Source organism: Phragmites australis, chromosome 3 (genome assembly GCF_958298935.1).
Source record: "Phragmites australis chromosome 3, lpPhrAust1.1, whole genome shotgun sequence".
NCBI lineage: Eukaryota > Viridiplantae > Streptophyta > Magnoliopsida > Poales > Poaceae > Phragmites > Phragmites australis.
In genome coordinates this window covers 40,128,440-40,153,845 of record NC_084923.1, presented here as the reverse complement: position 1 = coordinate 40,153,845, position 25,406 = coordinate 40,128,440, and the positions used below count along the sequence as shown (strand labels likewise).

The following is a 25,406-nucleotide window of genomic DNA, read 5'->3' as shown; positions in this document are numbered from 1 at the left end:
GGCGACCGGTAAAGGTCCATGTCATTGCCAGCCCAGACGATCGGCTCAAGGTAGTGAACCTAGACGACACCGACCTGAATAAGTCGATCCATATAGGGGCCACACTGGACCCTAAATAGGGACTCGCGTTCATCACCTTCCTCCAGGCGAACGCAAATGTCTTTTATGGAGTCCTTCTGATATGATTGGAGTCCCTAGGGATATGATCGAGCACAAGTTATCTATACGACCAGACGTGTGACCAGTAAAGCAAAAAGCACATCGATTCGTAGCCAACCAGAAGGAAGTGCTTCATCAGGAGATCGACAAGCTCCTGGAAGCAGGCTTCATCCGGGAGGTGCAATACCCAGAATGGCTGGCTAACCCAGTCATGGTCCGAAAGCATAATAGCAAGTGAAGAATGTGCGTCGACTTCACTGACTTTAACAAGGCGTGCCAAAGGACCTTTTCCCTCTTCCCTGAATCAACCAGCTAGTTGACTCAATAGCCGACAACGATCTGTTATGTTTCTTAGATGCTCAATCGGGGTACCATTAGATTAGTATGTTTAGGGAAGATGAGTAAAATACGGCTTTTGTTACACCCTTTGGGTTCTTTTGCTATGTAAAAATATCTTTTGGCTTAAAAAGCGCCGGTGCCACTTCCCAACGGTGTATTCAACTCATTCTCTGACAACAGTTTGAAAGAAAAATTGAGGCGTATGTGGACGATGTGGTCGTCAAAAGCAGGACCAAGACAGACCTGGTCGCAGACCTTCAAGAAACGTTCAGTAATCTCCGAAAGTACCGCATGAAGCTGAACCCAGAGAATTGTACGTTCGGGGTTCCATCAGGTAAGTTGCTCGGATTTCTCGTGTCTCATCAAGGGATAGAGGCAAATCTTGACAAGATCAGGGTCATCGACCAGATGAGATCCGCGACCAGGTTAAAGGAGGTTAAAAAACTAATAGGATGCATTTCTTCTCTGAGCAGGTTCATCTCAAGGCTAGGGGAGAAGGGATTGCCGCTCTTCAAACTCCTGAATAAAAATGACCACTTCCAGTGGACGTCGGAGGCAGAGGCGGCATTCTAAGAGCTCAAAAGGTATCTCTACTCCCACCCCGTACTGACCACACCTCGACCGAAGAGGAGCTTTTGCTCTATGTTGCCTCAACACCACGGGTCACGAGCGCGGTCCTGGTCGTCAAGCGGGAAGGTCTCTAGCGACCAGTGTATTACATCAGTGAGGTCCTGCGTGACTGAAGGCTCGGTACCCACAGTCTCAGAAGCTACTATACGTCATCCTAATGGCATCTCGCAAGCTCAGATACTACTTTTGTGCTCACTGAATCAAGGTGATTTCCTCGTTCCTAATTAGGAAAATTCGCTATAATAGAGATGCGACAGGAAGAACAACAAAGTGGGTAGTAGAGCTCAGAGGATTTGATCTCTAGCTCATCCCATGAATGTCTATCAAGTCCCAGGCGCTGACCGATTTTGTAGTTGAGTGGTCGTCCTTCGAGCCTGAGCAGGTGTAGTGACCAGAGGCAAACGAACACTGGACCATGCACTTTGATGGATCGTTCACACTAAAGGGAATCGAGGCTGGAGTGATTCTAACCTCACCTATCGACAACATCCTCAGGTACATGATTCAATTATATTTTACAGCCACTAATAACACTACTGAATGCGAGCAGCCTCCACAGTTCGGATTAAATGACTATTGGCGATAGGGGACTCGCTACTAGTCGTGAACTAGGTGCAAAAGGAGTTTCAGTGCTCTGACCCAATAATGGTGACATACCTCACCGAAGTGAAAAGACGAGAGCGACGTTTCATCGACTTTGAGGTCAAGCACGTTCCTCTCAAGGACAACTTCCTAGCTAATGAGATGGCCCATCTAACTTCTCTTCATGAACCTGTCCAGGTTAGAGTCTTTGAAGAAAGACTCTCACGACTATCCACCGCGATCTCGGGCCAAGGTGAAGGGGATGCTCTGCTCAGAAATGGAGCACCCGAGGCAATACCTTTGGAGGCAATGCCTCCTTCGGTACCGTCGACCTCATGTGGCCATCATATGGTCACCTTGCTCGATTCGGGTATGACCTAAATGGATCAAATATTAGACTACATTTAGAATCAAGCAGTCCCTGATGATGATGCATCAGCAGAAAAGGTCTCACTGTAAGCTCGCAGATACTCCCTAGTATATGGACGCCTCTACCGCCGAGGGAGCAATGACCTTTTATTAAAATGTATCACTCAGGAAGAGGGGAGCACAATGCCTTCTGATATCCACGGAGGCATATGTGGTAGCCACGCTTCATACCGTACCCTGGTCGAAAAAGTGTTCCAGCAAGGATTCTATTGGCTCACTGCCCTCCAAGATGTCTGCGAGCTGGTGAAATAGTGTGAGTCGTGTTAGTACCACGATCGAAATATAAACCTACCAACCCAGGCATTGCAAACCATACCACTCTCTTGTCCTTTTGTTGTCTGGAGGCTTGATATCGTGGGACCATTCCCTAAAGGCCTAGGATGTTTTGAATTCATGTTTGTGGCAATTGACAAATTCACTAAGTGGATCGAGGCTGAGCTCATCAGGAAGATCACCGCCACAGCCGCGATTAAGTTCATACGACGGCTAGTAGTGTGGTTTGGCAGTTCGAACCGCATAATCATGGAAAACGGAACGCAGTTCGCTAGTAGTGCTTTCTGAGACTACTGCAAAGAGATCAAGACCAAGGTTTGCTATGCGTTTGTGGCTCACCCCCAAAGCAACATACAGGTCGAAAGGGCGAATGGGATGATACTGCAAGGGATTAAAACTCGGGTCTTCGACTGGCTTAAAAGCTATTCGAGATGCTAGGTGGATGAACTCCCCACAATACTCTGGTCGTTGCGAACAACCCCTAGCTGGGTCATAGCCGAAACCCCTTTCTTCCAGGTTTTTGGCACCAAAGCAATGCTACCCTCTGAAATTGCCCTTCAGTCATCTCGAGTAAACAATTACTCGGATAACGGCCAGGTGGCACAACAGTAGGATGACATAAACCTGATCGAAGAATTTTGTGATCATGCTCTAATTTGAGCCGTCCATTATCAGCAGAGTCTTAGACGCTATGACGACCGAAAGGTGCGGAAGCAAACACTGGTCGTATGTGACCTCATCCTTAGGCAAATCCAGAATAAGGTCGGTTAGAATAAACTCTCCCCAAATGGGAGGGACCCTACAAAGTGGTCATCATCACCAGACCTGGCGCGGTCAAGCTAGCTATAGAGGATGGCCGTGAATTACACAACTCCTGGAACATTGCCTTGTGATGCAGGTTCTACGTGTAGGGTCGCTTGAAGACGGGCTTGTCTTTCTATTTTGTAGGACCTTCCAGACTAGCGTGGAATACAGCTTGTAAGTTCTTAAATTCAAAAAATAACCTAGACTCTTTGTTTTGTAGGACTACACAATGAAGCCATGGGCTCCCGATATATTGATTCTCTTACCACAGCACACAACCACGCTCGACGGCCACTACAAAACTTAGTGACCAAGATGCCAAACGACCAGGAGGACGGAGACAATAACCACCAGACCACAAGTCCTCGCTAGGGCTGAGCGCTACTCGCCCCCAACGGACTTGCCAAGCCGTATCTTGTTCCGTGCACCAAGAACTTGACTACCATGCGGATAGAACAAGAACATGCGTTCAACCCCCACACTTTTTAATTTATGAAAAGGTTAGGTTACAGGCCGACTAGTTGCATTCGATCGGACTAACTATCCTATTACATGACTATCATATCCCCCCTGGCTCAAGCGGCTAGTGCAAAGTTGACAGAAAGGGTCCGTCAAACTCTTGCCTCTATTTGCCCTTGAGTGAGTCAAGAAACCTCTTGTACTCCTCCTTGGAGAGGCATCTCACCACTCCAAGGATCGGACAACGACCAGCATAAGGTCCAGGGAAGGTGGCTGACGCAAAGACCCTGCTTGGGCTGTTGACTAGTACCCGTGCACCCTGCAGAACTCCCTTCCGTTTCATCTCTAACTCTTCCTCTTCATCAATCTCCTTCTCCAGAAGGTCCCAATCGACCCCCTCCTCGTCATCAGAGATATTGATGACCTCGGCCGAGGGATCCGTCTAGGCGGGAGATCGAGACGGACCAGAAGGGGGCGGCCTTCTTGAAAGGACAATGATGTCGCCTAGAGGGGGGTGAATAGGCATTTTACAAAAATTCAACCCTTTTTACCGTTGGCCTAAACTTGCAGCGGAATATAAATTAACGGATTTTTCACAAGTGAAAAACCTAAATATGCGAGGCTCAACTAGTGCACAATCACCCTAAATAAGTGTAGAAATTACAATCCTAAGGTGACTAAAATTATTCAATTCTAGCAAGAGATATGCAATAAAACTTAAATTGAAAAATGCTGAAAAACACTGTTCATATACCTGACATTACTGTTCACCGGATACTCCGGTGAAGACAGGAGTCTCTGGGTTGTACAGGTCCGGAAACTCCGGTGAACTCCGGATTATCCGGTTTCTGTACAGAACAGAGCCCGAAACTGAGTAAAAAGGATGGGTAGAGAGTTCTAGCTCAAACCAAGTGATGTCGTGTGTTCCTGGAGATGATTCCAAGTAGATCCACAGAGAACCTACACTCAAATACACACAAACAAGTAGATCGAGCAATATGCACAAAGATTTGAACAAAAACTCAAAAGTAGAAGAACAAAGAGGAGACACAAAATTTGTTTCCCGAAGTTCGGATTCACCACCGTGAATCCTACGTCTCCGTTGAGGAAGCTCCAACGAGCCGGGTCTCTTTCAACCGCTTTCCTCGATCCACTAACTTTATCTCTTCCCTTTCGGAGGAGAGATCGACCTTCACAAAGCCTTCACTCGCTCTTCACCACCGCCTTGGTCCTTCGGCGCCAAGTCATTTGCTTGCCCTTCACCACGGATGGTCCATCGCAGCCGAGTCTTGCTTGCCCTTCACCGTCTTGCCATAGAAAACCACTTTGTATTCGACATCTTCAAGGAATTCACTTTTTCATATATGGAGTCCACTCTTGTTCTTCACTCTTGGCATATATGATTTCAATTCAACTTATGCCTTCTTATGGATCCTAACCCCAACTCACTCTCAAGCACAAAGCACATGGGTTAGTCCATAAAACCTAAATGACAACATTTATACCTTAAGTTACTTGATCTCCACAAGTAACTTATTAGCCTTCATGCATATTGTCAATCTTCATATAGAACCTAACCCCACTCATTTTTAAACACATAGCACACGGGTTAGTCCATAAAACTCTATTGACAAGCATACCTTTAGTTACTTGATCTCCACAAGTAACTTAGCGTTCAAGCTTATTGCTAATCTCATTGAGCTTCTTCTTCTTCTTATGAGCATCACTAAAATCTCAATGACTTTTGATGCAATTCTTTGAACTAATGGCATTTCTCAAAGAATCTATGCTTCATCATTTATGCATCTCCTATGGAATAACCTAATAGCAATTCTCAATATGATTGTTAGTTCATAGGCATTGTCATCACTTACCCGAGCATCACCTAGAGCTCATTCATCTTGATGCATTTTCATTCTTCCCATTCACTTAGAGCTCATGCATATCTCTTATCCATGCATCACCTATGGAACAACCTACTAACAAACTCAACACCATTATTAGTCCATAGGTATTGTCATTAATTACCAAAACCACACATAGGGGCTAGATGCACTTTCACTTCTTTGGATGGGCGTAGCTCGATGGTCATCGGCTTCAACCTCGCAAGCATACCCAAGGCAATCGCCACCTCTGGAAGCACCACGGCGAGCAAATCCGGATCCAGAGCCAACTCTGCCCCTGCCGAGCCATCCGAGATTATCGACCTCTCCGATGATAAGTGAGAGTAATACGCCATGGCCTTAGGGCCTGCAGACACTACAGGGCAGAATGCGGGACGGGATGAAGGTGAATGGACCCTAGGCACTAAAATCTTGAGGGTGAGAAGGAAGGCGAGGGCTGATTCGAAAGGCCATCAAGCACTCATCTTTTTTAAAACCACAACGACATCCCAACCAGCGTAGCCTTCAAATCGCTCAAAACCGGAGGGGCGCACAGAAAGAACCAAGAGTCCTTTAGGTCCATCGGCAGTCAATATCTCTCTCTCTCGTACCCTCTTTTTTTCCTCTTGGGACATTTAAACCTCCTCACATGAAGTGAAGTTCAGAGTTGTACTCTGAGGACTGACGGCGTCAATGACCACTCTCTAGGCAGACTACGTCCGCCCGGGGCCCAAGTAGTGTGACCAGGTCGGGCCAAGGTCACGAGGAAGCTCAGGGGCTATTGGCGGTGTATTGAGTAAAGGGGTACCCTGGCAAATGGGTTTCGCGAGAGATATAATGGCCAGAGGAGTATATTATCTAAAACTGGTCGGTTATGCAACTAGGGTATGATTCCCATGACCAGTACAAGATATACGCGACTAGTATCCCTTCACCATCACATAAACTCGTGACCGACCTTACTGTCACAGGGTCGGATCTGACATAATCTGTCCAATCATATTTATTGATATCCACTCAAGTGGTTTCCTTCCTCATGCTCCAACTATAGTGGACAAAGTCATTAACGATGCAAAGGGGTCTTGTCCCATCTCGTAGCATTAAATGCTACAGAGTGGGACTTTTGCAGGTCGATGCGGCACCACACGACGGATGGGACGTTATCAACAGGTTGATCAAACAAGTGGTCAAGGATGGTCCTCCGTAATAATGACTTGGGTTAGATATTAGGATGAACAGGGTCTTCTATTTAGACCCACACGTAAGTTCTTCTCCTCCCTACTATAATAAAGGAATGAGGACCCCATTTGTAAAGGAAGGAAGATCAAGTCTAGCAGCCAGCTAGAATTACCTCTGTAACCAATTGAGATCCTCATAATACAACACATATGACGTAGGGGTATTATTCTCTGAGAGGCCTGAACATGTATAACTCCCTGTGTCCCTGAGTCCATTGTACGCGCACACATCAATTCTTGAAATGATATTCACGCATCCGTTGTCCAGCATACCCTGAAATCATTGTCATGGACTAACCCTCGACATACACACATTGGTAATCACAAAAATCACTGGTCGGCCTCTGCTTCTCGCCGTCATCGGTGGAGGCGTCGAAGGGGTTGCTCCGCGAGGCACCCCAGGACATGGTCCGGTGCGCTCCACTACGACGCTAGGGAGTGGCTAGAGAGCCTAATGCTCACGCGGCGGTTAGCCCCGGACATGGTCGTAGCGGTGAAGGCGATGGCGGAGGTGGGGTCATCGCCCGCGTCGTCGATGGAGGCGGGGGACGATGACGCGGTGCGGCTGTGGCTACCTAAGGCCGAGGTCGCGCGGCTCGTCAAGGAGAGCCACGATGCCACTGAGGCTACCGAGAAGATCATGTAGCTTTGCATCACCAGGGACCACCGATCCGCACTGAGGCCGTTAGAGGAGGAGGCTCGGTCGGAGGAGGTGCTCAGCCGGAGATAAAGCCGAACATCACTCTCTCTCCTTTCTCACCTTCTCTCCTCCCTCCCTCCCTCTCTCTCTCTCTCGGGTGGATCAAGGAGATAAGGCTGGCCATATGGGAGGAGGAGGCGCTACTAAGTTGATTTTTTTAAGCTGTGGCCGACCGGATGAGCGGACGTGGTGAGATTAAATGGATGCAATGAAATATTCGAGTCCGAAACGACCTTCATTGCGGTTTGGTATTAACGACTGACAGTGATGACATTCACTACCGGTTTTTAATACGAGCTGATAGTAATGACCTTATCACTGTCGGTTTATAACCTACGATACCTCGATTTTTTTCACGTGGCTTGCGAACCGGCAGCGATGCTTATCATTGCCGGCCCACTGAGAACCGACAATGATGAGCTAGTATAAAAGACCGATTCTATAGTAGTGTATATGTGTATTTGTACACAAATTATGTGTATATGAAAAGCGGACCGTACCTTATAGCATGAAGTACTTCTACAAGGTAGACTAGCATTAGGCTAAGGTGGTTAAATTAATCTAATTTGCAGCTTTGAACTCTGAGTCAGTATTTTTTTTTCTCGTTGCTTGAATTGGCATAATCTAATTAGTAATAGCTTACCGATCAATAACCAAAATATACCGTGTTCGGGAGGGGGAAACCTCTCTTTTGCACCCTCTCCCTGGAAGAACATATTCCCATAGCAGTGTGTATTGGGATTATTGGAGACGTGTGTATCTGTGCATGGGTGATATGCTTGGGTCTGTAACTTTGATCAAGCCGTGCGTATTTTGGATTATGAACTATTGATTATTCCACTTACTCCAAAGAATGTATAAGCGTAACTTGTTCTGGGAAATTTAGACAAAAAAATATTGCCTAACATCATATTCCTGGTTTAAAAAGATGTTGATTAACACCCTATTTATGCTACAAGTTGCTAATAACCTTGGCTAATGTCTATTAGAAGAAGAGGATATACTATCACATAAAAAGACCTAAGTAGGAACCGCATAATTAAGGAACCATATGTTTGGTTTCTTTGCGCACATACCCTAAGGGCTCCTATAAAATGTAGAAATTTTACACGAATCAGACAAGAATGTTACATGAATCAGTTCAATTTTATAGGAAAAATATAGGATTTGAGATTAAAAAATCCCGAGTTCAAAGGAGGCATAAAAGTCTCCGACGGATATATTGAATTTGAATGGAAACTAGGAGCTTCCGTATGAGTCCTTTTCTCTCAAGGATTTATTGTCATCTCATTGTAAAAAGTCTGGATTTTAAACTAAATTACGGGAGACATCAAATACACACTTAGGTGAATCCGCGCTTACTTTTGAATAAGTGGATTTGCTTAATAAAAATAATCTATTAGGCACATGAACATGGAATATACATGTACGTCGGTAGTAAAAGGACTCCTTCCGGCCACTCTCTTAGGCTGAGTCTAATGGATTCTTTTCGGAGACGAAAATTCTATTATGAAGTGATTTTTTTTCTCTTCAACGTTCCAACGGTTTTTCTTTACGGTTCCCTTCACGACAGGATTCTCAGGGTCATTCTTTTCAGGATAGGATTATCTCTCCTTTCCCTTCGCAATTTCACTTGAAAAGAAGTTGTTGGAGATGAGAGAAAATAAAGAGAATGAGAACAGAAAAAAAATAAAATAAAAAAAATATGATTGAAGAAGATCTTACAAACAAAATATGCCCTCAGCTTGATACTACATCTTTCAGATCCCCATCCACCGAAATAGCTAGCACACAACATGCAAGCCATCTTTCTCCATGTATCGAGAATCCATCGCCCCGATCTTTAGAGCCATGGAGTGCTTGTCGAATCCCACTGTATGCTACATGTTTTGTGCTTCAGGAACCGTAGTCATGGGCCTAGATTCCTTTTTGGTTGCTGTTGCAGAAACTGTCTAAGTTGGTGGCGCATAGCCATCGACCCATCTGCCCGTTGTGCGGAATAACCCATTTACAGTACTCCATTGACGACAGAGGAATTGTGTTTTGACGAGGGATCGTTTTGTAATAATTTTTGGCACTAGTTTTTCTTTTCTTTTTGCAAGGGATGAAATTATATTAAAACGGTAGTACAGTATATCCCCATATTACACCAAAGACTATGAAAAGAAAATTTTACAACTAAGTCCTCTTTGGTCATTTCTAACTTCGACGTCGCTTACTACCACCGTGAAAGGTCACCGTCACCAGAACTAGTTCCACTGCTAAGTCGAGAGGAAACTCCAAACTTTGAAATCTATCGCATCATCCAACGCTATGAAACATCTAAGACGTATCTACGCTACTAAAAATACATTAGCCGCCACCTCGCCAAACGCGGGAGAGAAAGAAACCTTACGCTACTATCTTCGACGAAGAGCAGCAACCTAAAGATGAATCTACAACTACTTGCTATGGGTACTCTACTACTACTCGTCTAGAAGGAAACTCTACCACCAGCGATAGTCGTCGGGCTGAAAGTAAAATCCAGACATAAGGATCACTAAAAGCTACATTCTATTCACAGAAAGATAGAGCAATACTAACCTCCTTGGATTATCGCTAGAGATGACACCAACACTATCATCATTATCAGAGATGTCAAAGAGGATCAAAACCCTAGATAGAGACACCATAGCTATCATTAGGATAAATCTATCTAGCCTAAATAATAAGAAGTATCTACAACCGCATATCGAGGACTCAGAATTTTTAATCCGCTAGAGTGAGAGAGAGGCAGCGCATCAGCAGCGGAACTCGAGAGTGATTCGCCCCTCTAATACTGTAGACGGAAAAGAAGCAAAATACAAATGACGTGTGACAAATATTCCGAGTCTATCAAATTATGGCACTAGTTTTTCTTCCATCGCGAAGGGAAGTAAGCGATTGAGCGAGCGATTCCAGTCTTGTCGACACGTCGCCTCCTCTCCCTCCTCGCGGCGGTCTCCTCATCCTCCACCTCCGCCGCCGCCGCCATGTCGGAGCACCTCGCGCTCCGTAGCTCCGTGGGCAGCCGCAGTTCCGCGCTCCCCTCCCACCACCACCTCCCGCCCGCCCCCGACCCGCTCGCCTCCGTCTGGATCCGCCGCCTCCACCTCACCCCCAACCCGCCTCCCCCGCCGCGCCCCCCTCCCCTGTCCCTCCGCGCGCCCCCGCCCCCTCACCAGGACAACGCCGTCTCCACCGACGAGTCCCGCACCCCGCCACCCCCGCCGGCGGCCCCGCCGCGCTGCGTCGGGTTCGGCCCCTTCCGCTGGAGCCCCCGCCCGCTGCGTGGCGCCCCGGTCGCCGCGTGGGCCGCCGCTGGGGCCTCTGGTGGCGGTGGTGGCGCGCCGATGCTGTCGCCGTTCTTCCGGCTCCCCGCGCCGCCGCTGCCGCCGGTCTCGGATCTCGGGGAGGTCGCGCCCGTGAGGCCGCTGGTGGGGCTTGGCAGCCGGAGCGGCAGCGGCAGCGGCAGCGGCGGGTATTCTGGTCTGTCGGCGCGGGTGTTCGGCGGCGGCGACTCCCACGCCGCATGGCTGACAGCGAGAGCTGCAGGTATGAAATTGATTTTGGCTCCTTCGTCGTGCGCTTTTCTCCTCCATGCGTACAACTTTGTAAATTCAAACTCATTAAAGCGAAGTTGCAATTTCTTCTGTTAGTTCATGTACAAATTCCAGCCAACAATGTGACTGATATACTAATAAGCGACAATTAGGTAAAAATTCCGATCCACTGAGAACAGTAAACCATTTTGATGTTGTAGAAGAACCATGATGCTCACTTTAACGGAAACTGCCAAGCAACTATGAAGACCTATTGCACATTGATTGTGCCAACATGATACGATAATTTGAGGAATACTCGAGGAAGATGGATACACTCGATTTGCAATTAAGTGGATTTACATGTTGTTTTAGCAAATGTTCGGCCACCTCATTAGTTGATAGCCTTTTCAACATCCCCGTTCAAGTCCCCCCCCCCCAGCTTGTTTCCTATGAATTTGTCGAGTGCATCAGAACTCGTAGAAATTTCTATATCTAAGATAACGATGCTTGACAGTGCTATGGAAGCAAGTTTTCTTATGACTGTGTTACTAGTTTAGTTGATAATATAGTGACTACATGAACAACATGTTTCCATTTCTTTTTTGTCCCGTCATCCCAGAGATTTCATACACTTTTCTCTAGATAGCTCCTTTTTTGGATTATAACTGTCATGTATTATGCATAGATACTGGGAACGAGCTTTTGATCTAATAACTTGCAACAAAACGCACTCAGTCAGTTGCACATTATTTCTTTCACTGTTGTTATCCAGCTAGAGCATCGGAGGCCACCACACATAATGTTGATTTTCCACTGGATCTTCGTAATCTTGTGATGATGAAATTTCTATTTGTGTAGGTGCTGCTTATCCTAGCCATGCTTTGGACATGGTTCCCATAAGAACACTTAATGTAAGATTTTCAACCTCATTTCTCGCATTACATGGCGACATGTATATCTGTGGGCAATAGCGATTCATTCTTTTGTAGGTTTCTAGGAGCACTTCCAAAAAAAATAATGAATAACTCCCACAAGGATAAATGAAGGTGCCATTTTGAACCTGAATTTATAGGAGAACCGGGGAAATCAGGTTAACGAAAATGTGCGAAAGACCTTGGATGAAACACCAACCTAATGTCCTGAACTTAATTGAAGGTACCAGACAATGATATCATCTAGGGACAGATTGTAGTTGCACACGTAATGATAATCAATAAAAGGCCTCGTATTAGGACCGATGCAGCTTTTGGAAAATTAGATGAACATACCATTATAGTGCTTGTTAGACTTTTTATCAACATCAGGTCATCATGTTGTTAAGAGCATTTACCCTTTTTTGCACAGGAAGTTTTAGATCTTTAGAAAACCGTAAGAATGAACCCATCTTGATCAAGCTAGTTAGACATTTGACCAACACAAGCTAATCTTGTGGTGGGCATCAGTAGTTATTTTAGGGGCTTCGGTAACTTAATATATTAGCAAGTAGCATCTACCATTTCTGTTCACTTAAGTTCTTATATTTGTGTTTGCTGGATAACGAGTTCCATATTGTGGAAACCATCAGTGGTTGCTAGCAAAGAGCAGGTTAACAAGAACGCCTGTAAAGCTGGAATATTTAATAATCTATAGCCTTGATTATTTAGTGCTTATGAAGACTCAAGAGCCTCACTTCATTTTGGATGATCTACATCAAGGTAGAAATGAAAAACAAAATAAGATCTGCAAGATGATGTATAATGCTTCATGTGTTAGATGAAAAATCTGGGTACACGAATGATGCTGATTGCATGGTATCAAAAGATTAATACAATTTTAATTTTAAATTCTCTAGCTTATCAGTCCGTGCCCCCTCCCATTTTTCAGTTAGATCTTGCTTATCCCTAGCTAGTGATCAACTGCCAAGACATTTTATCTTCTAGAGGCATGTTCCATAATGGTAAGTAAAACTTTCTAGCAACAGGAATACATCACATAATTTCCACTTAGTAAAGCAACTATTGTTGATGATCCATTTCTTAAATCAAATGAAATGAACCATCTTAGTGTAGTTTCTAGGCATTGTTGTTCCAGCTACAGGATAAGCAGTGCTAACTGCCAATGATTGTATAGTCATTGCATGATCTGGTTACCAGTTCCCTTTTGCTGAATCACACAGATTCATGTTCATGATTAATTACATAGAATCTCAGATAGATTTTATCATAACAAGAAATCTAGTACTTCAGTATAACTGGGCTGTTTGGGTGGGTGGAGATCCTTATGATCCAAACTCCCTAGGGCCTGTCTGGTAGAGGAAATCTGCTCCAGGAATATTTAGGATTTAGGTCAGATTTGTACTAAATCCTTAGGATTTGGATTCCAAAATCCCTTTTTTAAAAAGGCCCTAATTGTACTGCTGAGAATGAGTAGCTGATAAAGAAACCTGGTCTTAATGCGCTAACTGTTGATATGACATCGTTCCTTCACTAAAAATCAGTCCGCCATTTCTTGCAGGATCTACATGATAGACAACATAATGTGATACTGCAAAATTTTGCAAGGCATGATCCTAGCTCTAGCAGCCAACTTGATGAACCTTTCTCATATTGGAACATGGGGAGGTTTCGGAGAAACACCACGACTTCGTCAATCTCACCTATTGGGGTTGCGCCTGGCAATTTTGGCAAGAAGAGGAATGCTGATTCCAATAGTTTTCTCCCTCTGAAGTTCAGGAAATTTAGTGGGGCTATTTAATTCTAGCTCGCTAAAACAACTGGTCAGCGGTTTTCCGAAATGCATAAGAAGCATCGATAGTATGCTGTTGTCTGGAACAGCATTTTGTCACGCTTCACCATGTTAGAGCTTAAGAAGGCTGGAGATGGATGTGTTTGGTGGTGGCCGTGTAAATTGCGAATTTGCTCCCGAAGCGTCGCGTTTGGCATCCCTCGAACCACGAACCTGAATGTTTGTATAATCTGGTGCAGTGTACAGGGAGATTTTATGCGCCACAGTTTCCCTGATGCTTGTATATCTCGACAGACCGACTTGCATGTATAGTTTTCCTTCCAAGGATTATGTTTTTTGTTTGCTCTCAGCCCCTCCTTGTGTTTATAGTTTGAATGGCCTGCTTAATTACCATTTTTATCCTGAGGTTTGCTTATAAGTGTGCCCATGCAGCCATGCTAGAGCTGTAGTTGAAAACATTGCACTATCAGTTTGAGATGTTTGTCAAGTGTGCTAGCATTAACCAATTGCACAACCTTGACTGGGCTGAACTTATAGCATGAACCCATCTAATGTTAGTGCCTGTGTTGCATTTTGGAAGGCGAAACTTGTCTTTTGATTGCTTGGAGATTTGTTTGGCTACACATCATTATCGAGCTGTCCCGGTCACTTTCTGACCAGGGAATTGCGTCCATTCAGTGACCGGGGAACACGAACAACCGCCCTTGTCCTCTCCTTTCACTTGACAGTCCGTGCAGTGTCTGCAGTCCGTGAGTTCGCTGTCGATTTTAATGGAAGAATCTTATCCATGTGTGCTGTCCAATTTTCTGGCTTTTGTCTCTGTCAATGCTGCTATACATGTAGATCCATTTCTGAATTTTCAAGTACTGCTCCTTGCGATAAAATGTAAGGCTTATCCTATACATGGGCTTAAACTGCTGCCCCAATGTCAGCCTAGATAACAAGGCCGAGCCAATTTGCGCCTCCACTGTCTTGTAACCGGGTTGACCACGTGTCCGTCAAGCAGGAGGCCATTGCAGCAACCCAGGTCCATCATCTCCACATTTCGAGCTTGCCGTGTTTATGAGTAAATTAACATTTTTTGGAATAATAGCACTTTAAAATTTAATTTAATTCAATTTCTGATATAACATGAATAGATATATATTATCAATTATTGACTAGCTTAGACGAGCACAAACCTCGACAAGATTCGAGTATAATCGATTAGAATTTGACTAGCTCAATCAACCTCAATTAGATATTTAAAAGGATCTTGACTGGTTCACTCGAGAAATATATCGACTAAAACACTCGAGTAGTATATTGACTAGTTCACTCGATTAAACACTCAAGTAAGATTGCAGTGTACGTACCAGATGACGACGTGAGATGTAGAAGCTCCTGTGATACCGATGTAGTATGCGATGACGAAGATGAGGTAGTCGAAGTTGATCTTGTTGTAGCATATGGCGACAACGGTGACAATGTAGACAAAGTAGCACACAATGATGTAGAGAAAGCAAATTGTAAGTAGTTACGTTGAGCCCTTCCTAAAAACATATACTTTTTTTTGCAGTGACATCTTTGTAATGTTGAGGTACTTCAAATTATCCTCACACATTGTCTCAATGTGATATCCATTTTGTCAGATATCTTTAAAGCTCAACATATTTCTTTGAGACTTGGTGGAATATAGTGTTTTGTGTATGTTTATCTTTGTTCCACAAGGTAATATAATTATGGCTCATCTAGAGTCCTATATCAATTTAGCACTTCTAGATATAGTATGAATAGTTGCATCTTGTGTCACAAGATAATAAAAGTATACTTTACTCTTTAATACAGTATTTGTTGTTCCACTGTCTATAAGATATTATCGGTGACATGGGAACCAGGGGTCCTCGAGTCCCAAGGCCAGGACAGCAGAGTGTCACGTGGCGCCCTCCCTCGGGGATTATCTCCCCGAGGCCCGAGAAAGCCAAGTTCCGGGAGAGGGTGCTCGGGGCCATGAACAGTGATCCCCGAGCACCCGAGTTCCTCGATGACAAGAGAAGTCACAGTTCCGGGAGAGGGTGCTCGGGGCCATGAACAGTGGTCTCCGAGCACCCGAGTTCCCCGAGGACTCGAGCAGTCAAGTTTCGGGAGAGGGCGCTCGAGGCCATGAACAGTGGTCCCCGAGCACCCGAGTTCCCCGAGGATCAAGAAAGGGCATATCCGGGAGAGAGTGCTCGGGACTGTAAACAGTAGTCCCTGAGCACTCACAGTTCCCCAAGGATCTGAGAAGTCCTTCACCGGTGATCCCCACAGGGGCTCAGCGGTGAGGTGTCAATTGGTGAGAGGCCCGATGCTGCATTTAAGAGGGCGTGTGGCCTGTCACTTCCAACCACTCCCCTCACGCCTGCTGTCAGTCCCTGCCACGGTCTGGTAGGGAGGCGTGGGGACATTTAATGCGCGGGTCCCATCGCGCGTCATCCGGCGCGCCTCGAGATAACGTCACAGGGCTCGAGGCATATCGTCTGCCGCCCTGCTGTGTCAGGCTCGCTCTGACCGGGCGGGCACGTGAGGCTGCTCGGTGGCTGCCCGACGGGCCCTCCCCGCAGCACCCGCTGAAAAGCAGGATGATGACGACAAAACCAGACGGGGGCGCGTTTTCAACCCTCCCCGTAACATCAAACTGCAGCCCATGATGGTTGCTTTCCATTTATGGCGCCTTAGAACTCGCGCCATCTTTTCTGGGCACGCTACCCGCCCCGACGGGGTATAAAAGAGGGGCGGGCTCCCCGGAGAAGAAGGACGAACAACTCTGGAACTCGGAGAAGATCAAGACACACAGAAGACAAGCCGGCGAAGAACAAGAAATACGAAGCTCTAGACTTAGATAAACATCCTTGTAACACGAGAGATCCTTAGAGAGACATTCTCTGAGCATTTATAGCATACACACAGGAGTAGGGTATTACGCTCCGTGCGGCCTGAACCTGTCTAAAATCCCCTGAGCATTTATTTTCTCCTGCATCAGATCATCCCTTCCGCCTGTATCTCATTTACTCCCATTTATTTCCCGTATGAGGTAGATTCAGAATCATCCCCGGCCAAATCTCAAAAGGGGGTCCCTCCGGATCCCCATTTGTGGAGTTCATCCTCTGACAGATATATATCTTCTTCATATACAGGCTCTTTAGCCAACAGATCATCCATTCACTTCAAAAGAAAATGTATTAATAAATACTAATACGTTTAAAATGAATTTATAAGTAGTGAAACACTATAGCCATGAATGCTAAATACAAACATAATAGAAATTATTCATTCATAAATAAGGTGCAACATGCTTTATTCTTAATATTATTGTATCATATTTATTCATGCATGAAGAAATAAGTAACAACTAGATGATCTATTCTTGTGTGAATAAATCAGCAACATCTAAGTGAGTGACATCATCATGACCATGTTCTCCATAATCTATCGCACCAATAAGATTATCTTTGAAAATATCATTACTACTGCCGCTTGTAAAGTTTGTCTCTATCCTTTTCTTTTTCTTCTCAAGTGATTCTTGATATAGATCGACTAGGTATTTTGGTGTACAACAGTTACGTGCCCAATGAGTTCTTCCTCCACAACAGTGGCATGCATTTTGAGTTATTTCACATTTCTCTTTATCTCCCTTTTCTTGCCTTTTATGAGGATTGACTGAGATCTTGAATTAAACACCATAATTTCCTCTACCACAACCATGTCCAAATCCATAACTACGACCACGTCCACGTCCACGTCCACGTTCGCGACCTCGTCCACGTTCTCTATTTTGATTATCATATCTAGTTGCATTTGCTTCTGGGAGTGGACTTGAACCATTTGGATGGGACTCGTGGTTTTTCATCAAAAACTCATTATTTTGTTCAGCCACTAGTAAACAACAAATAAGTTTATAATATTTCTTGAATCCTTTCTCATAATATTGCTGTTGAAGTAGCACATTTGAAGCATGATATGTAGATTATATTCTCTAACATTTTCTTCACATAATAACAATTGTGAAGTGATTCTAAACATGGCTGAATTGTATTCAGAAACAATCTTATAATCTTGCAACCTCATGTGCAACCAGTCATAACGAGCTTTGGGGAGAATTATTGTTTTCTGATGATCGTACCGTTCTTTCAAAAAATTTCAAAGAACAATTGGATCTTTATCAGAAAAGTATTCAACCTTTAAACCTTTATGGAGATGGAATGAATAAAGATCATAGTTTTAGCTTTGTCTTGATCATATGCTTTATTTTCTGCTTTGATTGTTTCACCAAGCCTATTGGAATTCAGGTGAATTTCAGCATTTAGCATCCAAAGCAAGTAGTTCTTGTAAGTAATATCCAAAGCCATAAAATCAAGTTTGGCAAGATTCGATATAGCAAACTACAATATAGTAATGCAAAGTATAAATATAGAATATAGACAATGTATAAATTAAATAGACTAGAAATAATATCTTACTGTGGAAAAGGATACGGTGATTAGTAAAATCATATATATATATGTGTGTGTGTGTGTGTGTGTGTGTGTGTGTGTGTGTGTGTGTGTGTGTGTGTGTGTGTGTGTGTGTGTGTGTGTGTGTGTAATATTATAGAGGTTAAAGATTTGATGATATAGGGACTATGGACATCTATAAAAATGAAGATTTCATAATAGGTACATATTTTTCACCCTTTTTATTAAAGAATTTCTACCCCTTGACCTCGTACCATAACACTGAACGTTTTATAAATCACATTGGAAGTTTTTTAAGATCGATCGAAAGTTTCTTCAAATAGATTCAAAAAGTTTGAATCCCAAAGTTTTTTTCCCTATTTCATTCAAATATTTCTAACATCGGTGCTATAGGGCATGGCGAAGACAACATCGGCAAGAGGAGCTGCTTTGTCGTGATGTTGTCAAAAATCATTCGTTGCTAGGGGTAGCAACGGTGGAAGGAAATTCTATGAGACCCGATCTCATAGAAAGACTCTCTCTTGTGCATGCCACGTATCCCTTTCTTCCTCTCAGTTGTACGTACCAGTCGTTGGATTAGGGAAGTACGGCAGGGATCAGAGTCTCGTAGCGGTCTTTCGGTGAAGGGTCTCATAAAATTTCCTTCCAGCAACGGTACCCCCGACACACACACACACCCACACCTGTATATGAATGTTACAGGAGTGGAAAATCAAATATGAACAAAAAAGACAGCCTACTGCGAATTCATACAAATTTATATATGGTGAATGATGAATTGACGAGACAACACTATTTAGGGTTTATTTGTTTGAGTTTCTGTTTTTGACTTCTAGCTGAAAAATGGTTTTTGTTTTTTCTATAAAAAAAATGCTTTTGGATTTTTAACGTTTGATTTTTACAATAAATTTTTAACTTTTCAGCACACAAAAATTAGAAAAACTCCTCTTAAACAGCTTCTAGTTTATTTACTAAGTAGACTTTTGACTTTTTTCGAAGCTACTTTTCAGCAACCACATTTGTTTGGGTTTCTAGCTTTTCAGTTTCTAGTTTATTTATTGAGAAATAGACTTTTTACTTCTTTTGAAATTATTTTTTAGCAATCCCGTTTATTTGGGCTTCTAGCTTCTATGAAATTCTCAAAAGCAACAAAAACCTAAACAAGCATACCCTTAATACTCAGAGAAACACTACTCCATTGAAGCCTCAGTCTTTTCCTGAAGCCAATGTCAATTTTCTGGTAGTTAAGCATAGCTATTACAACGCCATGATTGCTATGATCATGTCGCTAAGCCGCACGTGTATAGGGATGACAATTAGACTCGTGGGGTCTAGATATTCGTGGGTTCTGCATCTGATAGGTTCGGGTTCGGGTTCGGATCTAGATTTTCACCTACGGATCTAATAGGTCGAGTTCTCGAAATGGGTCAATCGGGGCTGGGTTTTCAGTCTCACCCGTGAGTGCCTACGGGTCACCCGAAATCATTCACACCCAAAGGCCTAGCCCAACTCAAGCAATCAAGCCAACCAAACTCATTCGGGTAATCAAACGCACACATGACGCCCCCCATGCGGCACTATAGCTTGCCGGCCACCCCACTCCGCCCAGCCTCCCTGTCGCCCCCTCGGCCTCCCCACCGGCCACCACCACTTCACCGCCGGCCTCCCCAACGCCCCACCCAACCTCCCTGCCACCCCCTCGGCTTCGCAGCCGACACTCCTCCGCCCGGCCTCCCTGACGCCCCACCGAGCCTCCCTGCCGCCCCCTCGGCCTCCATGCCACCACTCTACCACGTATCGCATATCCGACCTCCCCAATCCCCACCTAGCCTCCCCACCACGGTGTCGCCTCGCTAGCCACCTTGTCACCCCTTCGGCCTCCCTGCCACCACTCCACCCCTCGGCCTCCCCGCCACCCGGTGGTCGCAGATCTGGCCTCCCCACCGCGGCGCCGCCTCGCCCAGCCACCTTGCCGCCCCGTTGGCCGCCCGACCCGGCCTCCCCGTAGATCTAGCCTCCCCGCGAACATCCTTCGTGCTCCTTGGGGCCAGCAGGGGTGGATCCACGCTTTTGTGCTCAGGCTCATCAGATTCGGCCGGCGCTTAGCGGATTTGGCAGCGGCATGTCAGTTTTGGCTAGCTACGCTCTCTCTGATGCTGCTCGGCTCGGTGGGAGTGAGGGAGGGGAAGGGAGAGAGACAACAGAGAGGGAGAGAGAGACAACGGAGAGAGAAACCTAACAGGCATCCGAAACCTAATGGGTATCCAGCGGGTGCGGGTTTGGGTGTCAGTTTTCACCCATTTTTTATTTTAGGCATTGGTCGGGTTACGACTAGTGAGTTTCGGGTCGGGTGTGATTTTGCTCCACTGGCCTCGATCCTATTCGTTGCTGTCGGAGGATTAACTCCAGTCGTAGGGATCCTGAGAGACCCCTTTTTAGATATTCGGCCGGGGAGATGATCCTGAACAAGTTCGTCGGAAAAATAAATGGGAATGAATGCAACAGCCGGCGGTGGTGGGGGTGTTGACCTAGTGCAAGAAGGAGTAAATGCACCGGAGTTTAGACAGGTTCAAGCCGCACAGGGGCGTAATACCCTACTCCTGTATGGATGCTATAACTGTCCTGAGGAAGTCCCTCAAGGATGTTGCTGGTTACAAGAATAATGGCCTATCTAAGAGCTTGGAGCTCCTTGTTCTTCGGTTGGAACTGGGCTCAGGCTTCCTCATAGTGTTTCTTTTGTGTTGTGTTCTTCGCTTGATCTCTGTTTTTCCTTTTCCCCTTACTCTTTTTCTTCTCCTCTTCCCTGTGCTGCCGGCTGCTCTAAGTACACCCGGCCGCGACATGCCCCGAACGGAAGGAGGGGGCTCGAGTTCCGAGGCGCTACAAATGGAAGAGGCATCATCATTTCCTCTGGGTGAAGCGACCGGGGGTGGAAAATGCGTTGCACGTCCAGTCACCTGTCACCATAAATGCCCTGGCAACGGACGCCGTGGAGAGGGCCCACTGGGCAGCCGCAGAGCAACCCGGCGTGCCCGCCCTGTCTTGTTCCCCTGCCACAGCAGCGCGGCAGACGAAATGTCTTGGTCCCCACGCCGTTATCCCGAGACGAGCCGGATGGCACGGGACGGGACTCGTGCAATTAATAACCCCACGCCTCTCTGCCAAAACATGGCAGGAACTGACGCTGAGCGCGGCGGGGGCAGTTGGAGGCGACAAGCCACGCACGCTCATTAAATGAGGCATCGGGCCTTTGACTAGTTGACACCTCAGCGGTGGGCCCCGCGGGGGCCTTTTTGGGTCGTCGAGGCACTGAGTGCTCGGGGGTACTGTACACCTCCCGAGCACTTCTTCTAGTCCTCGGGGAACCGAGTGCTCGGGGGCCGCCGTGCGCAGCCCCGAGTACTCTCTCCCGGAACTTAGCTCTCCTGGTCGACGGGGGACTAGGGTGCTCGGGGGTGATCGCACACCTCCTCGAGTACTTTCTTCTCGGTACTTAGGCTCCATGGATCATCGGGGAACTGGGGTGCTCGGGAGCCCCGGACTGTGGCCCCGAGCTCCTTCTCTTGGGACTTGATCTTTTCTCATCTTGCAGGGGAGACCCTGCGGGATGGCTTCATGTGGCGGATGGCTGACCCGACCTCGGGATTCGAGGACTCCGATTTCTGATACACCGACAGTTGCCATCCCTACACGTGTACGTATCGAGTTGTGCTACTCTGGGAGATGGATGGAAGGATGCTGTTTAATAAGATCCTGAATGGATTAGCAACAGCTGAAGTGGCGAAAACTTCACCTGATAAAACTATACTGTACTTACTGTATACGGTAACAGCTTGAACCTGAAAAGAATTAATATTTATTCACGTTACCTAAAAAATTTATATTTAGGTCACCATTCCGGACAAAGTTTGTTCATCGAAACTCAATAGGCTTTACGTCTATTTCCTAATTCTCTTTTGGTTTAAAACGGATCCGATCCGGCCCAGCGATCCTTTAACCAGAATTCCAGATTGACATGCAGAAGTGCGCCTGGAGCATATATTCAGACTTATTGTGAAAGAAATCATTCGACTCCTTTGCTTTGCACACCAATAATCTTCCTCAGCATATATCCATTCTGATCTGAAGCTGACATGCAAGAACTCAAGCACGACGTAACATTAATACACCAATCCTCGAGACGAAAGTGGTAGAGTGGTAGGCAGGCACTTCAAGTCTAGAGCTCAAGAACAGAAGGCCGGGTACATGTCAGTTCCTCTACTGCTTGAAAGCCCTAACTCATACAAAAAATTTCAGTCAGACACCCGCCGACGGGCTGCGAAGAGGACACGAACAGCTGGGCACTAGACGAGGTGTCCAGGGCATTAGCTAGCCAGTGGACACCGGAGTTCATCACGACCTGATCGATCTGCCTCCTTCGATTCCCATGACGCGCGCGCGCGGTCGAACTCGAGCTTCCAGACGCATGCAGTTCCCTGCACTGCGACCTTCCGTCCTTCCTCGGCATCGAGTTGAACGCAACAACCGGTGGGCGCGCGAGAGCGACGGGTGACCTGCCAGCCGCTCGCCCCCATCGTCCATCCACTTCAGCCAGCCCCCGTACATTCGCCTGCCCCTCCTCCTGCTCCTGCTCCTGCTGCTGCTGACGGGAGAGAAATGGACTAGAATGCAGTCAGGTGATCGATCATACGGCGAGACAGTGGTGACGTCCCGTGCCATCTGTCATGCATTCCATGGCCCCGTCGCCACCAGCTCGATCGGCAAAGAAGAAGAGAGCTTTGTGTTGTTGCGTGCCTTTTCTCGGCATGATTAATTAGTACTTGAGGCAGCGGGAAAAAATTATTCCGGTACAACCAATGTATCCGAAAAGGAGGGGCTGTACCGAAGTGGTACCTCGTCTCTCTCCTAGCCTGCCGATCTCAGGTTCAACCTCCGGAGAAGCTCTGGTTTCAATGTGGTTAAGGGTGTGGGTATCCTTTATGAAAAAAAAATTCAATATATCCTATTTACTGGTCCACCGATGAACTCCGGTAATTTTTTACCATGTTTACCTTTATTTTGTTTAAATTTTATTCGATATATTTGATAAACTATGTTTACTATAACTCCAGTAATTTTTATTTACCGATAAAAAAACACACTTTAGCGAAAAATCTGACCAACTTTTGGACGGAAGGGAAGAAGATGCGTACGGGTTGCTTGCAGGGTCTCGAAGCAACCCAGGCAGCAGCAGCCCACTCAACCAGACGCCCTGCCTAACCGAGAGAGAGGCCCTAGCGGCAAGGACTCGGGTCCAAGCGTCCAACGCCGCCTCCAACTGAAATCAAATGCATGCACGATCCAAATTGTTCAGTCGAGGTTGCTGTTTCCCCAAGTCAGAGAAGCAGCCTAACTGAATAGTCATAGCAGAGCGGCCACGAAAATGGCAGTACGAACTTGCACACTAATGTGCGGAGCCGACTGCACGTACTACGAACGGAGCATGGCCTCATATGTTTTACTGTAGTAAAATGTTCAGACCTAGTTGTGTTTTTTCATCTTCTAATCGTGACTTTTAGTTTTTACCATCCAAATTTGAAATTGTTAAATTGTGAGAATCTGAGAAACTAATTTCTCTTAATTTTTCATAGATCGTGAAAATCCATTTTACTAAATTGTATAATTTTTTTAAATCTATAATCTAAAAGTTTTTCACAATCTAATTTTTTACGATACAATTTTTTACCATATACAATCTACAAGGTGTTTTTTTAAATCTCTAGCTTAAACAAACAAGTCGTTATTTAGGTTTTGTTTGTTTGGGCTTCTGTATTTGGTTTTTTTTGAAAAAATATATTTTTAGTTTATCAAAAAAGCTACTTTTGACAATAGATTATTGACTTCTACAATAAGTTTTTAGCTTCTTAATACATAATTTTTTTAAAAAATATCTCTCAACAAGCTTCTCAGCTTCAATTTATTTTTCTTAGAAATAGACTTTAGTTTTCCAGAAGATGCTTCTACGAAACCTTGTTTATTCTAATTTTTAATTTCTATCTTCTGACAACAGTGAAAATAAAAACAGAAACAGAAAATAAATAAAGCCTTAACCCATTAGATTCCTCTAACCAGGCCTGATTGGTGCCTATCGAGTCCATACGAAGGTGATATCACAGGTCAGAAGACAAAGAAACTGGCCCTTGTCAGAAACTATGTATCTTGCCAAGGCTTCTTGCACGGTTTCCCAAGCACTGTTCTTACATAACTGCATGATACATACTATACCGACGTGATGTGACGTGATTCTAGTTAGTCAACGTTGCTTCTTCCATCTTCACACCCCAGCTAGATCCAGGAAGATGGCACTGCACGTCTCAATTATATATCAGTCCTCCTCTACAATAACAAAATATTTTATTACACTAGGTCATCTCTAATTTAATCTCTTTTTGATTACTGTTCTTTTTACAAAAGAATTCTAGTTTTCTTTAGCATTTTAACAATTTTTTTCATTGTTGTCATCACAAAAGGATTCCTATATATATTTTCTTCAGTTTAAGATTCTATCTTATTTCTTTTCACGAATCTCTTGAAAGAAAACTGTTGGAGATAGAGTGAAAATAAAGATAATGAGAACGAGAAGAGAAATCAGAAAGAAAATAAAATAAAATAAATATAATTAGTATGATCTTGTTAGGTCAATCCATAACCACTAAAGCACCAATTAAAAAAAAATCAGCATGCGTGCTACTAAAATCAAGCCCTGGAGGATCATGTGAAGACCCCTTTTAAATTATTATAGTTAGTGACCAACCATGATGTCGATCGATGCAAACTGACAAGATGCTTCCATTAACCATTTGTTAAGACTCTAATCAACTCGATCGACGAATCTATGAACTTTTTTGCCTGGCGATCCACCGCGTGTATTAACAAGCTTCGTGCATCTCGTTCTCAACGTAAAACAAGCCCCATTTGCAAACTGAAATGTGGAAAAAAGGTTGGTGAGATTCAAATGTGGGTCATCAATTGCATCGTGCTTGTGATCCAGCTGTGGTGATTAGTATCGTAGCTTGCTTAATTTCTGTGGCCAAATCGGCAATTGCAAACTGGGCAAGAATGACAAGTAATTTCAATTTGCGATGTGATTCGTGTGAATTAATCTGTACTGC

General features: G+C 45.0%; 1 protein-coding gene across 4 annotated transcripts; it reads left to right on the top strand.

The window, feature by feature from the left end:
- Nucleotides 1–10,247: 10,247 nt before the first annotated feature.
- On the top strand, nucleotides 10,248–14,132 carry LOC133913055 (uncharacterized). 4 transcript variants are annotated; one of them, XR_009908976.1, is made up of 4 exons: nucleotides 10,248–11,069; nucleotides 11,918–11,970; nucleotides 12,049–12,214; nucleotides 13,553–13,691. XR_009908976.1 is itself a non-coding variant. In XM_062356093.1 (3 exons), the coding sequence occupies exons 1-3, from the start codon at nucleotides 10,508–10,510 to the stop codon at nucleotides 13,790–13,792; spliced, it is 855 nt and encodes a 284-aa protein (XP_062212077.1). In that variant the 5' UTR covers nucleotides 10,259–10,507; the 3' UTR covers nucleotides 13,793–14,132. The 4 variants fall into 4 exon arrangements, 2 of the variants coding, with proteins under 2 accessions (XP_062212079.1, XP_062212077.1); XR_009908977.1 differs by lacking the exon at nucleotides 13,553–13,691 and adding an exon at nucleotides 12,923–12,938; XM_062356093.1 differs by lacking the exon at nucleotides 12,049–12,214 and having other exon boundaries at nucleotides 10,259–11,069; nucleotides 13,553–14,132.
- Nucleotides 14,133–25,406: the final 11,274 nt, after the last annotated feature.

Bases quoted from the DNA above. Each gene is read 5' to 3' on its own strand.
- LOC133913055 (XM_062356093.1), top strand. From the start codon at position 10,508: ATGTCGGAGCACCTCGCGCTCCGTAGCTCCGTGGGCAGCCGCAGTTCC. The intron at 11,070-11,917 runs GTATGAAATTGA...CTATTTGTGTAG, and splicing joins GCTGACAGCGAGAGCTGCAG to GTGCTGCTTATCCTAGCCAT. The intron at 11,971-13,552 runs GTAAGATTTTCA...CATTTCTTGCAG, and splicing joins TTCCCATAAGAACACTTAAT to GATCTACATGATAGACAACA.